This window comes from Oryctolagus cuniculus, chromosome 1 (assembly GCF_051225735.1).
Source record: "Oryctolagus cuniculus isolate XC-2025 breed Fujian yellow rabbit chromosome 1, ASM5122573v1, whole genome shotgun sequence".
NCBI lineage: Eukaryota > Metazoa > Chordata > Mammalia > Lagomorpha > Leporidae > Oryctolagus > Oryctolagus cuniculus.
Window position 1 is genome coordinate 80,851,140 of NC_142867.1, and position 18,588 is coordinate 80,869,727.

At 42.7% G+C, this 18,588-nt stretch overlaps 1 protein-coding gene across 3 annotated transcripts; it reads right to left on the reverse strand.

Moving 5' to 3' along the window:
* Window positions 1–6,746: 6,746 nt before the first annotated feature.
* On the reverse strand, window positions 6,747–17,539 carry LOC138846574 (tripartite motif-containing protein 51-like). Of its 3 annotated transcripts, XR_016219105.1 has the most exons (8): window positions 17,302–17,535; window positions 12,508–12,922; window positions 12,121–12,216; window positions 10,255–10,485; window positions 9,565–9,587; window positions 8,648–8,745; window positions 7,675–7,798; window positions 7,264–7,402 (listed from the first exon to the last, which is right to left on the reverse strand). XR_016219105.1 is itself a non-coding variant. In XM_089311723.1 (7 exons), exons 2-7 carry the CDS (start codon window positions 12,916–12,918, stop codon window positions 6,903–6,905), a joined length of 1,293 nt encoding a protein of 430 aa, XP_089167849.1. In that variant the 5' UTR covers window positions 12,919–12,922; window positions 17,302–17,539; the 3' UTR covers window positions 6,747–6,902. The 3 variants fall into 3 exon arrangements, 2 of the variants coding, with proteins under 2 accessions (XP_089167849.1, XP_069918824.1); XM_089311723.1 differs by lacking the exon at window positions 7,675–7,798 and having other exon boundaries at window positions 6,747–7,402; window positions 10,255–10,419; window positions 17,302–17,539; XM_070062723.2 differs by lacking the exon at window positions 7,675–7,798 and having other exon boundaries at window positions 6,747–7,402; window positions 17,302–17,539.
* Window positions 17,540–18,588: the final 1,049 nt, after the last annotated feature.

The following is an 18,588-nucleotide window of genomic DNA, read 5'->3' on the forward strand; positions in this document are numbered from 1 at the left end:
CAAACCGAGATATCATTAGAACCCAATAGACTGTAAAATGAATGTGGGAGCGTGTGCATTAAATTGTAAATTAAATCATTTAGAATAGCAGAAAATGAAGAAGAGGAAGAGAGAGAGAGCTCTTCCATCTGCTGGTTTACTCCAAGGAACCTGGAATAGCCTGGTCTGGGCCAGGCTGAAGCCAGGAGCCCAGAGCTCATTCTGGGCCTCCCACATAGGTTGCAGGGATCCTAGCACATGGGCCGTCACCTGCTGCCTGATGGAAAGCAGGAGAGGTGACTTAGGAAAGTTGTCAGACTCTGGATAGTGCTCCCTCTTGCAGAAGTAAAGATTGATGTTGCCAGGCCAGGAGTGGGCATCTTCATGGAGATGGCAAGTTTCCATGTTGTCTCTGCCTCTTAGCTCTCAATGACTCTCTTCTTACTAATTTCAAAGAGTTAAACTTAAAAGAAGAAATAAAAAATTCCCATTTTGTTTAAATGAGCTCCTCCATAGAATCAGTGCTTGATGACTGTGGACTCTGCTGTTCTGTGTGGTGTGCTCATTTACACTGAGCAGAAGCTCCTACTCCTTCCTTCTCTCAGTGCAAGTGAGTCTCACTATGAGCATTTGGCATAGAGAGATTCATGCACATTTGGATATCCTGGAAAGATATGACCTTCTACTCTTCCCAGCTTACTTGGATGAGACTCCTCCAAACATTATAGCTTAATGGAGTCTTTGAAAACCTATTTAAGCCTCCTCCTTTCTCATTCTACTTTTCTTGACTATTTCTACATTTTGTTTAAGGAATATTGCATCACATGAGAAGTGTAGATTTTAAAGATGAAAGCCATTTTTGAAAGTTAATTTTATTCCTAAAAATCTTCGTAAAGATTTATTTGTGTTTTTATAGGTCAAATTCAGTTTCAGGATGACTGTTGGAATATTTATAATTTTTATAGCTGAAGTTTAAATATGTTCTTTGGGAATATTGGAAATAGTACTAATACTAATGATGAATTATTCTTGTTTTCTAACTTTGAAGCTAATGCCTATAGTATTTTCCACCATGAAAATTATTTGAAATAAATAATAAAATACTAAGGAGATGCCTATTTACATGTGTTAGTTTTTTTTTTTTTTTGACAGGCAGAGTGGACAGTGAGAGATAGAAACAGAGAGAAAGGTCTTCCTTTGCTGTTGGTTCACCCTCCAATGGCCGCTGCGGCTGGCGCACTGCAGCGCACCATACTGATCCGATGGCAGGAGCCAGGTACTTATCCTGGTCTCCCATGAGGTGCATGACCCAAGCACTTGGGCCATCCTCCACTGCACTCCCTGGCCACAGCAGAGAGCTGGCCTGGAAGAGGGGCAACCGTGACAGAACCCGGCGCCCCGACCGGGACTAGAACCCGGTGTACCGGCGCCGCAAGGCGAAGGATTAGCCTAGTGAGCCGTGGCGCTGGCCCACATGTGTTAGTTTTTTATGATTTATTTATTTGACAGGCATAATAATAGAGAGAGGGAGATTTTCATCTGCTGGTTCATACCCTAAATGTCCCCAGTTGCCGGACATTCCTCTTTCTCCTGCCTTTTGCTCTCTTCAGGAAGTCAATGGATTGGATGACATCCATAGGTTTTAGGGAGGGGAATCTAAACTGAATACAGTCATTCAAATAATGGTGTCACATTGTACCACCTTCACAGACACAACCAGAAATAGTGGGACCTTGCTTATGTACATCATAGGTTGAGAACAAGAAGGGGCCATTAAAAGAGGCAGAATGAATTGTGGGTTGCCAGAAAACAGACTTGTATTCTTCCCACAAGAATGAATCCCAAAACTACAGTGGCCACAGGCTGGGGCTGGTGCCGTGTGTGGTGAAGTTAGGATGGTCATCCATTCAGCAGGTGGGGACAGGGTCACCCTGAAACAGCTGCTCCAAGGGCAGGGCCATGGAGTGAGAGCTCCTGGGACAAGCTCTGTGGAGGAGAACGCTGAGTCTGTAGACAATGTCAACCAGTGGTCACAGAGATATATGCAGTTGGTCCCAAACATATCCCTGTTGTTACTTTTGAGTTTTGATACCATTCACTTAGTTATAAATGTGTCATTTGAAAAATGCACTCTGGGAAAAATATACATTTCAGAACAAACCTTCAGTCATGTTGGGATGGAGATTAGCTTTTTGGTGACTAGCATTTGGCAACACTGCTTTATCACTGGGAATTTCCCTCTCTTAAAGCTAAGGTGACACTGTTACTAAGGGTAATTCAGAGCAAGGAGAGAGAAGCAGTGAATCATCAGGAGGGAAATAATCTGCAGTTTCTTTATCAAAACTGCCTAGACTGCAGGAAATAAAACTTCCAAAATTGCTCTTCATGTTCATGAACATGCTTATAGGAGGTATTCTCTTTGGATTAAGTGTGATATTATTTATTTACTGATTGATTTGCAAGATGGGGGCAGGGACGTGAGACACACATAGTTCCCATTTGCTGGTTCACTCTCGAAATGCTGGGAGAGGCTGCAGGCCTGCAGGGAAGATGGAAGCTGAGGACTCAATCCAGGTCCCACAGGTGGCTGGCAGGCAGCCACCTGTCTGAGATACATGCTGGATCTCAGGATCTCCATAAGCAGAAAGCTGGAAATGGGAGTGAAGCTGAGACCTGAACCCAGAACTCTGATAGAGGAGGGAAGCACCCCATCTGAACTTCTGTGGTGTCTTCACTGCCAGGCCAGATGCACTCATACACCTCCCCACCCACCTCTATTTTAAGATTTATTTGTTTCCTTGAGATGCAGAGTGAGAGAGAGAGAAGCAGAGACAGAGAGAGATCTGCCATTTGCCGGTTCACGCCCCTAATGGCTGCATGGCTATAACTGAGCCAAGATGAAGCCAGAACCAAGAGCCAGGAGCTTTTTCTGGATCTCCCATGTGGGTGCAGGGGCCCAAGGACTTGTGTCACCCTTGGCTGCTTTCCCAGGTTCATTAACAGGGGGCTGCATTAGAAGTGTTGCAGCCTGGACTTGAACAGTTGTCCAAATGGTGGCTTTACCACTCTGCCTCAACACCAAGGACCACCACACCTCTTTGTAAATCCATTCAGACCCTGCAGACAATCCAGAATCAGGAAAAGCCCGCAAATCCTGCTAATAGCTGCTATCTCTTCTTTCCATTTTCTCCATCTGTTGTTTCCTCTATATTTTTAGACCATTTTTTCTGGACTTCTTTTGTGCAAAAATATTTTTTGCTCTATATCACTTATATGATATCATTTACAAATTATAAATGTACAATGTGATAATTTTGATTTTCATTAAGTAGCATGAAAAAGCAAATGGCATACTATGACTGATATTTCTTGTAAAACAGCAAGAGAGATGATTATCCTTGTTATTAAAAAGTGTTTATTTTTCAAATATTTGAAAGGCAGTGAAGGATAGAAAGCTTAGCTATGGCAAAAAATAAAGTCAGGAAATAAAGGATTCAGGTCCTGGAGAAATCTAAAACCCCAAGGTCCATGCCACCTGGTACAAGGCCAAGGAGTGACAGCTGCCTCAGTACTCTGGGATCTCGCAGGTGTGAGGACTGCAGCCAGGTGCTCCTCCAGGTCAACATCCCAGCTTAGCATCGGAACTTGTGGAAATGTGACTCCTTGGCTGCTCCAGCTTCGAACTAAGATAAGACTCCTGCAGCAGCTGGCCTTCTAGGCTTAGGGATCTGAGGATGGAGCGGACCTCCACATGCGTCATTCACCAAGGCACTTAGAGGTCTGTGGGCTGATTGACATCCAACATCCCCATCATTAATCATTAACACCAAATCAAAACTAAACTCAGCTGTCCAGTAATAAATGCAGTTATCAAAAAATTTCACAGGCCACTGTGTGAATCTTAGTTACTATCATAGAGAAAATGAGAGGTAGATCTCTAATTGCAGAAAGTCACAGCCTCTTTCCCAGAAATATGTTGAACAGTCTGCCCAGGTATTGTCCTTTATTTCCAGGACCCCATAAATGTCACAGCCCAACAGTACCCAGGGCTGCTCTGACTGTGGTGTAGCCTGCTGTTTGCCACTTTCTTTCATCAAACTCTCAGGCTTTTACTTTCCTGCCTTTTGATTGAATTCTGTCTCTCACTGAAGCCAAGGACTCTGCTGAGATCAACTGGGATTCTCTCTCTTTTAAATAACTAAATAAATCTTAAAGAAAAACAATTCAAAATTCACTGGGTTTAAATCAGAAATAGTGATTATGTCCAGCAAAGCAGGACAGACTACAGGGCTCAAATGCAGTCTCTGGCTGGGGGTGGGCAGCTGGAGTCCAAGCATCCCCATGTTGGATGCTAGTGCTTCAAGTTGCAGGTTAACCCACTGTGCCACGATGCACCCCACCCCCAGGAATGTCTTTAAAGAGGCTGCCCTAAAGATTTCTTTAAATCTAAAATCACCCATACTTGAATACTATCCATTTATTCTGCACCACACAGCACTATCTCACTTCAAATTTTGCTTAACATGATAAAATTTGCTGACAACACACAGTAGTATCTCACTTTGTTTCGTTTCTTTTGATGGGATTTACTGATTCAATTTGAGGTTTAATTTGTATTAATTTAATGATTAGTTGAGAACATTTCTATATTTTATTGCATATACACACATCTCTCTCTATATATGTATATTCTCTCTTTATGAACGTCTGCTCTAAAATCTTACCTAATTTTATAGTAGGCTGACATTCTGTAGTTACTAAATGACAAACATTAAGTAGGCATATAAATATGATATCATGTTTCATATATATTTGGTATGGTCTTCATGTCTTGAATTGTATTTCTGTCCTGTGAGAGAGTATCTTTCAAAATATGGAAGTCACTAGTTTTAATAGAGGCCGATGATTTTTTTTACCTTCTTGGTTACTGTTTTTATGTCCTGTTCAGGCAAACTTCCTCTATGAGAATATTCTCCCGTTGTTTTCCTGTTCACCTTTAGAGCTTAAGTCCATCAGGTGTCAGACATTCAATACAGTAGGTCTGTACTAAAATTGTTGACTTTTACATCAACTTGATACCCATACTGGCCTGATGAGCTTGGGATTTTCAAAGTAGAAGAGAGAACAAGTGGGGAGGCTCTCTGCAGTACCCGCATCCCATAAAGGCAGACTTGATTTCCAGCTGCTTCACTTCCAATCCAGCTCCCTGTTACGGTGCCAGGGATAGCAGTGAAGGATGGCCCAAGTGGTCAGGCTCCTAAGCTCATGTGGGAGACCTGTCGTCTATATATATAAATAAATCTTTCAAACAAGAGAGACAAAGAGAACACTGGTAATGAATAGATAGATATGTCATGAGGATTGCAAGGAAAAGCACTGCACCAGATTTTAAACATGAATATGTCCCAGTTTAGATGATTAAACTGAGTCAAGATGGGTAAGTAGTGCTGTATTCTGAATCTGGGTTGTTCCCATCAAAACTCATGTTGTGGCCTAATCCCACCAAGCAGCACTGTTGTAAAATGGAGCCTTGAAGAGGTGATAAAGGACAGGGCATTTGGTGCAGAGGTAGGAATGTCACCTGGGACTCCTGCATACCATACAACCTCCTGGTTCAGACCCAGCTTCTCCACTTCCAATCCAGCTTCCTGCTAATGCAGCACTCTGGCAGGCATCCAATGATGGTTGAAGTGCTTCGGTCCCTGTCAGCCACATGAGACCAGCACACAGCTCCTGGGTCCTCCAGTTGGCCTGCCCCAGCCATGGCTCTTTGGGGTATTTAGGTTGTGAATCTGTGGATGAAAGCTCTCTCTCCAAATGTCTCTCTACCATTTCCACAGAATGAAAACACTTTTAAAAAGTGGGAATTCAGTCCTTAAGAGGGATCCTACGTATCTATTGAGCAAAGGTGGGACAGTGAATGAATTGTCCTTGGGGGAATGGATTGTTTCTGGCAAGACTGGGTTATTTTTTTAAGATTTATTTCTTTGAAAGAGAGAGCTACAGAGAGAGGTAGCGACAGAGACAGGTCTTCCATCTGCTGATTCACTCTCCAGATGACCGCAATGGCTGAAGCTGTGCCGATCTGAAGCCAGGAGCCAGGAGCTTCTTCTGGGTCTCCCACGTGGGCGCAGGGGTCCAAGGACTTGGGCCATCTTCCACTGCTTTCCAAGGCCATAGCACAGAGCTGCATCAGAAGAGGAGCAGCCGGGACTAGACATGCCACTCATATGGGATGCCGGCGCTTCAGACCAGGGTTCTAACCCACTGCGCCACAGTGCCAGCTGCAAGACTGGGTTGTTTCAACTAGGGACCACCCAACCACATGGTTCTTTCTGCACACAATTCTCCCTTCAGCTTTTCTGCCATGAGTTGATGCTTCAAGAGGTTTCAGCAGAAGCTCAGTAGATGGTGACACCATGATTGTGAAATGCCTTGGCTCACTCTCAAGAGTTGTGAGCTAAAAACAGTGCTTTTGAGGACTTAAAGCCATTTCATTTATTTGCTATTACACTATAAAATGGAAAATGACAAGTAGTTACTGTTAAATAAAGAGAAAGGACAAACTATTTCCATATCTCCATTGGATGTTTACAACCATGTTTGTTTGATTCGTCCTTTATTGAATTGGATTTGGACATTACTGGAACACCACCATAATCTATTCTTTTACTTTCTCAAAGTTAATAAATAAAGTGAGAATCAGACAGTGTGTTGTTTTCAATGCATCATGAGAAAATATTGAATAAACAACAACATGTACAGCATACATAATTTTATTGTTACTACAATTGATAAAAACACAGTAAATGGGATTTCATGATAGTAGGAGGAATTGAAATTTCATAAAATGCCACCTATTTTTACTATCTGGTGAGGCTCAAGGACGAGGATTTCAGAGAGTGGATTTCCCCCGTGTCTGTTCATAAATGACAGCAGCAGAAGATAGGCTTGAGATGAATAGAAAAGTAACAAGAAGGGATGGTATATATCAGGGAACTGTGATCAACATCAAGAAAGCTCATAGTTCTAGCTTCATAATCCAGGAATAGTCCTATGCGGTTAATTGGCCTTGCTACATATTGCACTAAAAGTGGAGAGGTGGTGAAGAAACTGTAATGGGCATCTTCCTTAACACATGCAATAAGAAAGAGTCCCTCATCAACAAATGTCTTGGTATTCCTGTACTTCTCTTTCCAAAAGCCATTACAAACACCTACAGCCCAATTGCAAGAGTTTCCCACTTCTACCTCCCAGTAATATCTGCCAGAAGTAAAAGTCTGAACACCCCATGCCAGAAAACATCCAGGCCTCTCCGGGAGACAGGGCACATCATGAGGGAAACAACCAATGTGCAGGCTTCGGAGATCTCCCTGTAGGAACATGTGCTGGTTGAATCTTTCAGGATCCAGAGTGACAGTCACTGTAAAACAAAAGAACAGAAGTAGACACACATGTCAACAATGAGAGTTTAACCTCCAGAGGGAAAACATCTCCCAGAAGCTAATCTCCTGGGAAGTCAGAGGTTACCACAGTGAGCAGAATTTGGGTTGTAACACCTAATAGAAGAGAGGGCCCAATACGCACTACAGAACAAAGACCTGACTACAGAAACTGAAATGGTTTTTCAGAATTCAAATATTGGAATCAAATGTAAATCCAATGCCTTACAACTCAATTTTTAAAGCAACATACCCATGGACAATGTGCCTGGAACTGTCTCCAATTGTCCAACTTCACTGTCAGAAACGTATTTCATGTTTCTAATAACAATGTCATGTGGGATAAGATTGAAGATTTTGTCCTAGTTAAAGCACTTCTGTAGAAAAAAAAATTACATATTTCCACTGTAGACATATATATTTATGTAAATCTCTCTATATCCATTGCGGATGTTACTTAACATTTAATGTTAAATGTGCACTGGAGTTTTGTAAGTCTTCTGGAACACCTTGCACTTTGAAAGTAGACAGGCACATATCTATGATGAGGACAAACAGATTATTATTAATTTCTTTTAATATATTTTATACAAATTTTCTCTTATTCTAGCATTGAAACACTAGTGTGTATATATATATATGTGTGTATATATATATATATGTACACACAGACAAGATTAAGCTTCAAAGATGTCAAATTTAAGATTCACAGTTTTCACAGTGTTCATGGGAAATGCTAATTGTAGAAAATCTAGGGATGGGTTTAAAAACTCTTTGCTCCAAAATGAACTTCTTTTTCCACAAACTTCTATATGTACTCTCTTATGCCCATTATATATATAAAAAATAAGATCCAACAAACTCTGAAACCTTTGAAGCATCTTCTTCCAAGCCAGCTTAAATATCGTGAACAAAAGTATCCTTTTGTATGTTTTACACTAAATAACTAACCTTCATTTGCTCAATCTGCCCACACTTCCTCATTCCTTTCTCTATATGATAACTAAGTATGATCTTGGATCACATTTATATTTTTCAATAGCTTTTTCCCTCTTCACATTATAAAAGTTGACTATATAAAAAAGCCTGTGATGTATGTACATAAGCCTATGGTTCCCTCACATGCCAAAATGTGTGGAACAGTTAATAAATTGGAAAAGGTCACCTGTGTGATCTGCACAACAAGCCAAGGGCATCAAGAATACAGTCAGTGGGCTGAAATTCACCTTGGAAGTATCTGAGGGTTTCTATCAGTCCAGTGATAGGCACTGCACTCAGCTCTGGATTCACAGGCTGGGGCATGTGCAGCAGCATGGATTCACACCTGCAAGAACAAGATAAAGTTCACATGAGTGGAGCCAAAAGAAATCATTTTCATTGAAAAGAAACCAGACTCTTAATAAACCCATCTGGAATTTGAGAAATCATCACATTGTCTAACTAATTCTATTTTTAACTCCTGAATTTCCAAATAGAATACAAAAGTCAATCAGAATTGAGTCCAGTGCTTCTTACTGCTCAAGAATCTGGGTAGATGCTACATCCCTGATGCTCCAAAGAGTAATCAGGAGGGGGAGTCTGGTGTCCAACTGCCAGACCTCCCTGAAAACGCTCTACCTGGCCATGTGTGGTTCTCTGAAACCTGGCATGTGTGCTGCTTCCTTCTGTGGCTAAAGGCTGTGAACCTTGTCCCATAAGGGAGATCTGTGTCCCAGAGCACAGCTACCCTCTGCCCCACAGTGTTCTAAATCATTCGAGGTTTCCTTTGTGTTCTTCCCAAAACTGTGAACTCATAAATGCAGGATCAACACAACACCAGGATTTTCTCATTGCTGGAATATGCCATCCCTTTCTTGCCTCAGCTGCTACTGATGGCCCCTGGAGGGATCTGACATCTCACTCCTAGGGACTTCCAGCCCTTCTCTTCCACCTGTGGAGATTTTTAGAACTGAAATGAAGACTGCCTAATAAAGTCACTTGGGTACAACCACTAAAAATGTGTATGTGCAGGTGGGGAGCAAAGAGGATTCAGGAAACTATTCAGTCAGTTTCCTAAGAAGCTCTGTTCTCACTCCAGAGGATCCAAGGGCTTACTGGGGGAGACCCTGGGAAAGCCCCTGTGGGAATGCAGGTACACACTCACCTGGGCAGGATGTCTCCAAAAGCCTGTGAGAAGAAAAAGAAAAAGGCTTAGTGAATTTCCCAAGACAGCTCTAAACCTGTGTCCAGGGTGGGAATTTGAGATGGTTCTCGTCATTATTTCCACACCGCCTTCCTTCCAGGGTGCAGTTCCTATTTTTTCTTCTTAAAAACCTGGCCTATCACATTTTCATTAATTGTAGTCCTTCTAAGTTCAGAAAGTGGAGGACATTTTCTGTGGGAATGAAGAGGAGAGCGGGCAGGAGAGCTGTGTGCTCTGCTGTAGCCATAAAGAAAGGAGGCAGCTGTCTTTCCCAGGCCCTCTTCCCAAGGGACAGGAGCAGAGAATGACAGCAATACACCCAGATCCTCAGATCTCAGCCTTGTTATGAATTAGCCTAGCTGTCAATAAACTATTTACTTGTTGTGAATTTTCAAAAAGCCAAAATAGTTTATTGATGTCTGTAAGATGATTATCTTTGGAGCGATTTTCATAACCATTACACAAGTTTGGGCACTCGTGGAGAACGTCTGAGGGACCTTTGGTCCATAAAATTCCAAAAGGTAGCTTCAGTGTGGAAATAGCAGTCAGGAACAAATACTGGAAGGAAAGGGAGAGGCAGATGTCAGCAGAGAGAATGAGGAGCTACGTATGAATGTCTAACATGCTGATGCCTGGCTTGTCAGTTGTTACCTGAAGTAGCTCCACATCTGGTTTATGACACATTTCCTTCAGTTCCTTATACATTCCTCTTAAAGTCTCCCTCGTGTGAGCCATTCTGGCTTGACTTTCATTGAGTTGCTCAAAAATTTCCCTGCCCTCTTTGTACAGGATCTCCCAATGGTGTTCCTCCTCCTCCTGGAGATACAGAGGCATCTTCTGAAATACATTTCTGATTGCTTCTCTCCTCGAATTGACATAATCCTGCAATCAGTTATTCAAAACAAGAACCCATTTATCTCTATTCTGCTTTATCTCGTGAATTTGATTTTGTCTCGTACACATCAATTACCTATAACCCCCATCACTTCCGTTTCTCAACATCTACAAAACTTCATTCTTGTTTTTTTCTCCTGTTTGAGGATCAACATCATGTTATCTCATTAATTACATTCAGATGATTCATCATGAACTTTTCATGAGAAACCAATAAATCTATTCATTTGATTCATATTTTCTAACATGCAACACATATACATGCATATATATATGTCGAAAGGCAACAAAACTCATGAGTCGAAAATGCCCTTTATGGCAGTAGTGACTGGATTGGAATCCATTCCTTAGCACTGTTTCTCAGGTTTACTTCCAGTTATGGAAAACCATTATGTGTGCAGTACATCAGACTAGCATACTCATTCTCATGCAATTACTTCTCCCATAAACCTGACCTCCTAAGCTTTCCTCTCTATCTGACCCTCTTTACCACTTCATCTCATTTACTTCTAGCCTCCTACATCACTCACTGTGCCCAGAGATTTTGTTGTGGACTCTCAAGCTCCTCAACCCCACCCAATATACATTACTGACACACTTCTGCATGGACAATTTTCTCCACCAAGAATTCTCTTCCTGGCCTTATCATTCAGTGGCCTTCTTTATTTCAGTGTCATCTTTTTGTAAGCCTTTCTCTGATGTAGACATTTAACCTCATACTCTCATCTCCAGTCTGTATTCTCTTGTACTGCTTCACAAACTCCTTACTCAAATGTTTCCCTAAAACCTTGCCACATTCGAACATACAATGCATTTTACTTCGATGTTTACCATTTGCCTCTCTGATTCAGATTTTAGCCTCATTCAGCAAAGGATTTTTTTCAGTCTTGCATGCTGTCACATTTTTTGTCACAATTTGGCGTAGAATACCTGCTCATGACATTTTGGTTAAAGGAATTTGTCTTCTTTCAAATTAGCACACGCCCAAGGAAACCATCTGCCAAGACACACTTATATTCCTCTCTTAAAGGCTGAGTCCTACACTTAGGTTGCAAACCAGTCCCATATTTTGGTAGGTTTCTATGTATCCTTCAAGAGATTGAAACTACATCTCCTATCATATTTACACACATTTCATTATAATGTTAAAGATTCACATTAATTGCTTAGGGTACTCCTTTTAGCGTTTCCTCAGATTTGAGTCAGTGCTGTGTTTGTTGAAAGGTTTCTAGCCACCTCCAAATACTATTTCATTCAAATGCAAGCTGACTATGCCAGGAAGCTTGACTTGACTGTCCCATGCCTCCCAGATGTCATACTTACCTGGGTTTTGCAACACCTCAGCACACATGACCCTCTGTGAGACAACCCCGTTTCTTGTAGTTGATATGTGGTACTGAATGTCCTATTATGGGGGTAAGTCAGCACATCTGTGGTGCAACCAGAACTCCTAGGCAAGGGCCACACTTCCCTGTGGAGTAACTGAGGACATCATTTCCTATGACCTCACCCTCTTTAGAATGAAATCTGATACTTTGTCATTTCAGATCAAGTTCCTATTTCAAACATTGTCCCTATGTTCATCTCAAGTTTTGGCAAAGGTAAAGGTGGCGGCACACTAACCTCCCATGATCTGGTTTTGATTATTTCCATATTCATGTTTCTGCTATTTTCACAGAGGTTTTTCCATAAACACTCCATTGTCTTCAGGAGGGTCTCCTGCAGACACAGACACAATCATTCATTGAACACTAGTGAAGAGGATAGTGTAAGATGCACATTGCAACAAGAACTGGGGCTGCCAAGGAGAGGCAAGTCTGCCTCACTGACAATGAAAACATCATAGTACTTGCATGTTCATGTCAGACATTTGTCACATGTGAGCCTGAGAATACTCAGAACAGAGCTTCAGAATGGGACATAGAGAGGACTCCTGCAATGACCCAGGAAACAGACCCATGAGAAGGCCCTTGTCCTTTAGGGGAGTGGATCTTCAGAGACATCACTTACTCTGTGCTCCTCGGCAGCCTGGTCCACTGACAGGTGTCTGTGACCCTGATGCTCCTGAGAGTCAGAGCAGAGCACACACAGCAGGTTCCTGTTCTCTTGGCAGAAGATCTTCTTTGTCTCCTTGTGCACCACACACGTGTGCTCCTCTGAGCTGAGAAACTGCAGGAGACTGGCTTTTCTGGCGAGGACTGCCAGGTTCTTGATGCTAATGTCTGTTTTATAATCTCTCTTGCGTGTCACTCTCTTGCATTTCAAGCACAAACTAAGATCTGACGTTTCTTGCCAGCAGAGGTACAGACAAGGCCTGCAAAAGCTGTGCCCACAGTCTATGGTGACTGGGTCAATGAAGTACTTCTTGCAGATGGGACAGGTGAGCTCCTTCTGGAAGACACGCCAGACTCTGGAATCCATGTTTCTGAAGAAGAAATAGCGGGTCATTCATAGGCCTGGGTTGGTGAGAATTTCTCAAGGGTTATATGAGGGGAGACACAGCTACATTTCTTTCTGAAATAGTCTCATGAAAGCAGAAGATATTAAGCATTTTCAACGCAAGTGAAAAATGGACTCCACAGGAGATTCTCAGCCTTTAGGAGACCGTGTGCCTGCTTGATGACTCATGACCCCTTCCACACTCAGACCCCACTCCTGAACAGAATACCAGTTTCTTCCAATCCCATTTCCTGGATGTGGATGTGGGGCCAAATTGCTAGTCCTGAGTGATCAAAAACCTATCCATGGCCGGCGCCGCAGCTCACTAGGCTAATCCTCCACCTTGTGGCGCCGGCACACTGGGTTCTAGTCCCGGTCGGGGCGCCAGATTCTGTCCGGGTTGCCCCTCTTGCAAGCCAGCTCTCTGCTGTGGCCAGGGAGTGCAGTGGAGGATGGCCCAAGTCCTTGGGCCCAGCACCCCATGGGAGACCAGGAGAAGCACCTGGCTCCTGCCTTTGGATCAGCACTGTGTGCCAGCCGCAGCGCTGCAGCCATTGGAGGGTGAACTAACAGCAAAAGGAAGACCTTTCTGTCTCTCTCTCTCACTGTCCACTCTGCCTGTCAAAAAAAAAAAAACAAAAAACAAAAAACAAAAAAACAAAAAACAAACAAACAAACAAACAAAACCCTATCCTGATTTTCCCAATCCTCCTTCCAATGGCTGGAAAATTGCCTCAGGAGTGGAGGAGGATCTCTCTAATTTAGTCATGAAATATGAGGATGAGATGGTGAGAAAGTTTTATAGTAGTCCTTGGTGGTTGGGGTAGGGTTCGATACAATAGCTCACCTCTTAATCAACCAAACTCAAATCAGATGGAAGCAATCTAGATTCATAGAAAAGATGGAATGATACAATGTGAGGTTTATTTAACCTCTCTTAACATGACAGAAATTTCTCTCTGGAACCATCCAAACTCTGCACCCATGCGTTGTCTTAAGTGAACATATATATTTTGATCATAGCTCTAATGGTTAAGTAGTCTGCATTAGCCCTAATTAGTGTCCAAATTTAGTGTCCAAAATTTTTTAAAAAGGACTGTTTGAAAACACATTCTTCTTTATTTCTTGAAGATAAAGGAATCGGCTCATTTTAATTCACAGTAGAAATACCTTTGTTTTGTTTAGGTCAATTTATTTGAAGGCAAAAGTGCAGGGAGTGGAGGTAGAGAAAGAGGGAGAGAAGGAGGGAGGGAAAAATCATCCATTTAGTGGTTCACTCCTCAAATGGATGCCATTCATGGGACAAGGCAAGGCCGAAGCCAGGAGCTATAACTCCATGCAGTTGTTCCACGTACTTGTAGCATTTTCTGCTGCCTTAAGATGCTCATTAGTGGGAGGCTGGACAGGACTTGAAGCAGCTGGGACTTGAACTGGCAGGGTATACTGCATGTTGACATCTAATGAGACAGTTTAACCCAATGGTCCACAATGCCAGCTCTGAGAGAATCTTGTGTTAATTGCGATCTTTATTTTGGCAGTTCTAAGTAGTCAACTATCCTCTAATTTCCTAATAACACTAATGGATTTATGGGGAAGTGGGACAACTTTAGAATTGCAGAAAACTGGGACAGGAGCTGTGGCATAGTGAGTTAAGCCGCTGTCTGCAACGCCGACATCCCAAATGGGTGCAGGTTCAAGCCCCGGCTGCTTCACTTCGCATCCACCTCTCTGCTATGACCTGGGAAAACAGTGGAAGGTGGCCCAAGTGTTTGGGGCCCTATATCCACGTGGCATAACCAAAACCACCTCCTGGCCCTGGCTTTGCAAGCGCTCAGCTCAGGACTTTGCTGCCATTTGGGTAGTGGAACAATGGATGGAACATCTCTCTCTCTCTCTCTCTCTCTGTCTTTCAAATATAAATAAATAACTTATTTAAAAAAGAATTGCAAATATCTTTTAGAAGGGATCAACATTGTGTTACAGCGAGTTAACTCACTACCTGAAAAGCAAATATTCCATATGGGTGCCAGTTCTAGTCCCTGCTGTCTCACTTCTGATTCAGCTCCTTGCTAATATGCCTGGAACAGAAACTTAAGAAGGCCCAAGTCGCTGTGCCCCAGTACCCTTGTGGGAGACCTGGATGAGGCACCTGGTCCCTGTCTTTGGCATGGCTCAGGCCTGGTTGATGTGGCCATTTGAAGAGAAAACCAAGTAAAAAAGTACTTTATATTTTATGTCTATGAGGGTATGAGCTGTTGAAAACTTTATTCAATACAGAGTTGACCTTCTGTATATAAAGATAATTCAAACTGAATCTTTATGAAGAATGGGATGGGAGAGGGAGTAGGAGGTGGTGCACTTTGGAGGTGGTAGGGCAGGTGGGGGGGGGAAGAACAGCTATAATCCACAAACTGTACCTATGAAATATATAATTATTTAAAGCTTTCGAAAATAAAAATAAAAAGAGTAAACCAGCAAATGGAAGCCCTCTCTCAGTCTCTAACTCTGAATCTATCTTTAAAGATAAATAAATAAATAGCTTTAAATAATAATGAATGACTCACAAAGAGTTATATGTTCAAAGACTGTTAGGGCATAATTATCATATATCAGATAGAAGAGGGAAGGACCGTCATCCCACATATAAGAATTTATTATACAGAAATGGCTTTTCAAAATTTCTTCCCTGATCCTGAGTAACTAATTCAGTACCATAAAGGTAATGTATTGGAATTAAATGCACATTTTGAGATTTGATGACTGTTTACAGCCCTTGTCTCCTGTTGAGAAAGAGTGTTTTACTTAATACTATTTCTTGGCGTGCCCCACAGCTCACTTGGCTAATCTTCCACCTGTGGCACCGGTACTGCGGTTTCTTGTCCTGGTTGCTCCTCTTCCAGGACAGCTCTCTGCTGTGGCCCAGGAGGGAAGCGAAGGATGGCCCAAGTTCTTGGGCCCTGCACCTGCATGGGAGACCAGGAGGAAGTACCTGGCTCCTGGCTTCAGATCGGTATAGCACAGCAGCTGTAATGGCAATTTGGGGGGGTGAACCAACAGAAGGACGGCCTTTCCCTCTGTCTCTCTCTCTCTCTCAGTAACTCTGCCTGTCAAAACAAAAATGCTATTTCTTGAACTCTTTACCTAGTTTAGGGTTGCCCTCATGATCATTAAGTAAACTGAAAACAGATTTTTGTAAAAATTAAGAGTCAGAACAGTAGATGGAGGAGAAAGAAGAGTTGGAGAGCGGGCAGGAGGGATGGTAGAGTGTGGAGTATCAGTTTCTATATTTTTTTAAGATTTCATTTATTGCTTATTTGAGAGGTAGAGTTACAGACAGAGAGAGGGAGAGACTGAGAGAATGGTCTTCCATCTGCTGGTTCACTCCCCAAATAGCCGCAACGACCACAGCTGGGCTGATCTGAAGCCAGGAGCCAGGAGCTTCTTCAGGTTCTCCATGTGGAGACAGGGGCCTAAGCAACTTCCACTGCTTTTCCCAGAGATAGTAGAGAGGTGGATTGGAAGTGGAGCAGCTGGGACTCAAAATGTTGTCCATATGGGCTGCTGGCCCCCTCATCATATCTTTTCATTTTTTATTTTTTAAAATATTAATTACTTTAATTGAAAGTCAGAGGTACAGAGAGAGGAAAGACAGAGAGAGGTGCAGAGAGAGAGAGAGAGAGAGAGAGAGAGAGAGAAAGGTCTTCATCCAATGGTTCACTCCCCAATTGACCGCAATGGTCGGTGCTGCACCTATCCGAAGCCAGGAGCCTCCTCCAGGTCCTCCGTGGAAGCAGGGGCCCAAGGACTTAGGCCATCTTCCACTGCTTTCCCAAGTCATAACAGAGAGCTGGATTGGAAGTGGAGCAGCCGGGACTCGAACTGGCACCCATATGGGATGCCAGTGCTTCAGGCCAGGGTGTTAACTCACTGTGCCACAGCACCAGCCCCAACACTGTATGCTTTTAAATGTGTATATTAAAATTTTATAACATAAATGTAATTTCTACAAAATATTAAAAATATATTCCAACATGCTATTCCATGATAAACACACAAGCTAAAATCTAAAATTTTTGTAGAGAGATCAACTTTCACATTCCACGACAAGATTTCCCAAGGGCTTCCTCACCAGAAATTCAGCAGTTTTCTGCATATGGCATCAGAAAAATAACAGAATAAATTCTATGAATTTAAACTGCTAAAGTATAATAGAGATGAAAACATTGTACCTATTTCTTAGGTACATTTCCCTGGGCCTGGGAGTGATCTAAGACTGCGGATAGTTAAATTCTAAGATGAAAATTCCTCTATTTTCAAGTTTTAAGGTAAAAAACATGAATTCGGTTCTTTGGACCCAATACTCACCTGGCAAATGGAATGGGTCCTCTGCAACGTCTAGGAATGGGTCCTGGGTCAGGTAGGTGGCTCTGAGTTCCCTGGGCTCTGAAGGATCAGAAGGTCTCCACAGCCCAGTCAACACCAAGCCTCAGAACTGAATAAACCTTGACTGGGCAAGGCCTTTATACAAGAGGAGCAAGCCCCGCCCTGATGGGGTTACTGTAGCAGAGAGGACTAGGGGGAGGGGCACTATTTCCCATCATTCCTTGGGTGAACTCCTTTCCAGGTGATTTAGTTAACAGCAATTGGATCACCCTCAAATTACACAAACGTACTCTTGATTGAAATGAATAACTATTTGAGAGGTAATACTTGTTAATTTTTGAAATCCAGATAGATATTCTCTGAATACACCCATAAAAAGGATATTATGTATAAAAGCCTACATTAATAGAAAGCTGAAGTATATTTTTATATTCACAAATTGATACACGATGCCGGATTTAACTGTGTTGCAAAGGCAAGCCCTGCAGCCAAGTACTTGGGAGTGCTTTTGCTGCCCTTCCAGGTGTATATAGCAGGAAGTCGGGTGATAATTGGTGCAGCCAGGACCCCACCCAGCACTGTGCTGGGTTGCCATCAGAGCAAGCAACAAGTTAAACCTGGATAGGTAGTTAACCTGTGTGCTCACACATCAACAGTCAATAACAGGTTGCAAGTCAGGGAATGCTGTTACTTCTGGATATTGGATGCTGATGTTGAAAGCCACGGATTAACCAGCGCCCCCATATCTCCCAACCATAGGGAGTTTTTAGAGTTTGCCAAAATGGTTGTTTTTTCAATATACACTCCTTCCAGATTAAAGGCATTTCATTTTTTTCTACATCTTTGCAGAAAGATATTAGCTTTCTATACGGTATTATCCCACTGTTATTTTATTTATGGGGCTTTCTTGTGTCATGAGGTGTGCACATACAGCCCATATTGTTAATAGCAACTTCCCAGTTGATCATTAATTTAGTCTTCCTTACTTGATTATAGCAGAGAGGCTGAAGCTGGTGTGCATTTCCGGGCTCTTGCCCTGTGGCACACCAGTCACTGGATGCAAGCGCTGCCCTTAACCTTGCTACCCCGGTCTGCACACCTAGAGATCCAGGAACACACTGGCCAGGTGCACTGCTTCCCAGAGTGCACCAGGATAGTTTGGCAGCCTGCTTCTGGGGAGATTGCCTGTGGAACTCCCTGGCTACAAAGACTCCTTCCATTGTGCACTCCTCCCAGGCAGCACAGGGGAAGGGAGGCCTCCTAGCTCCT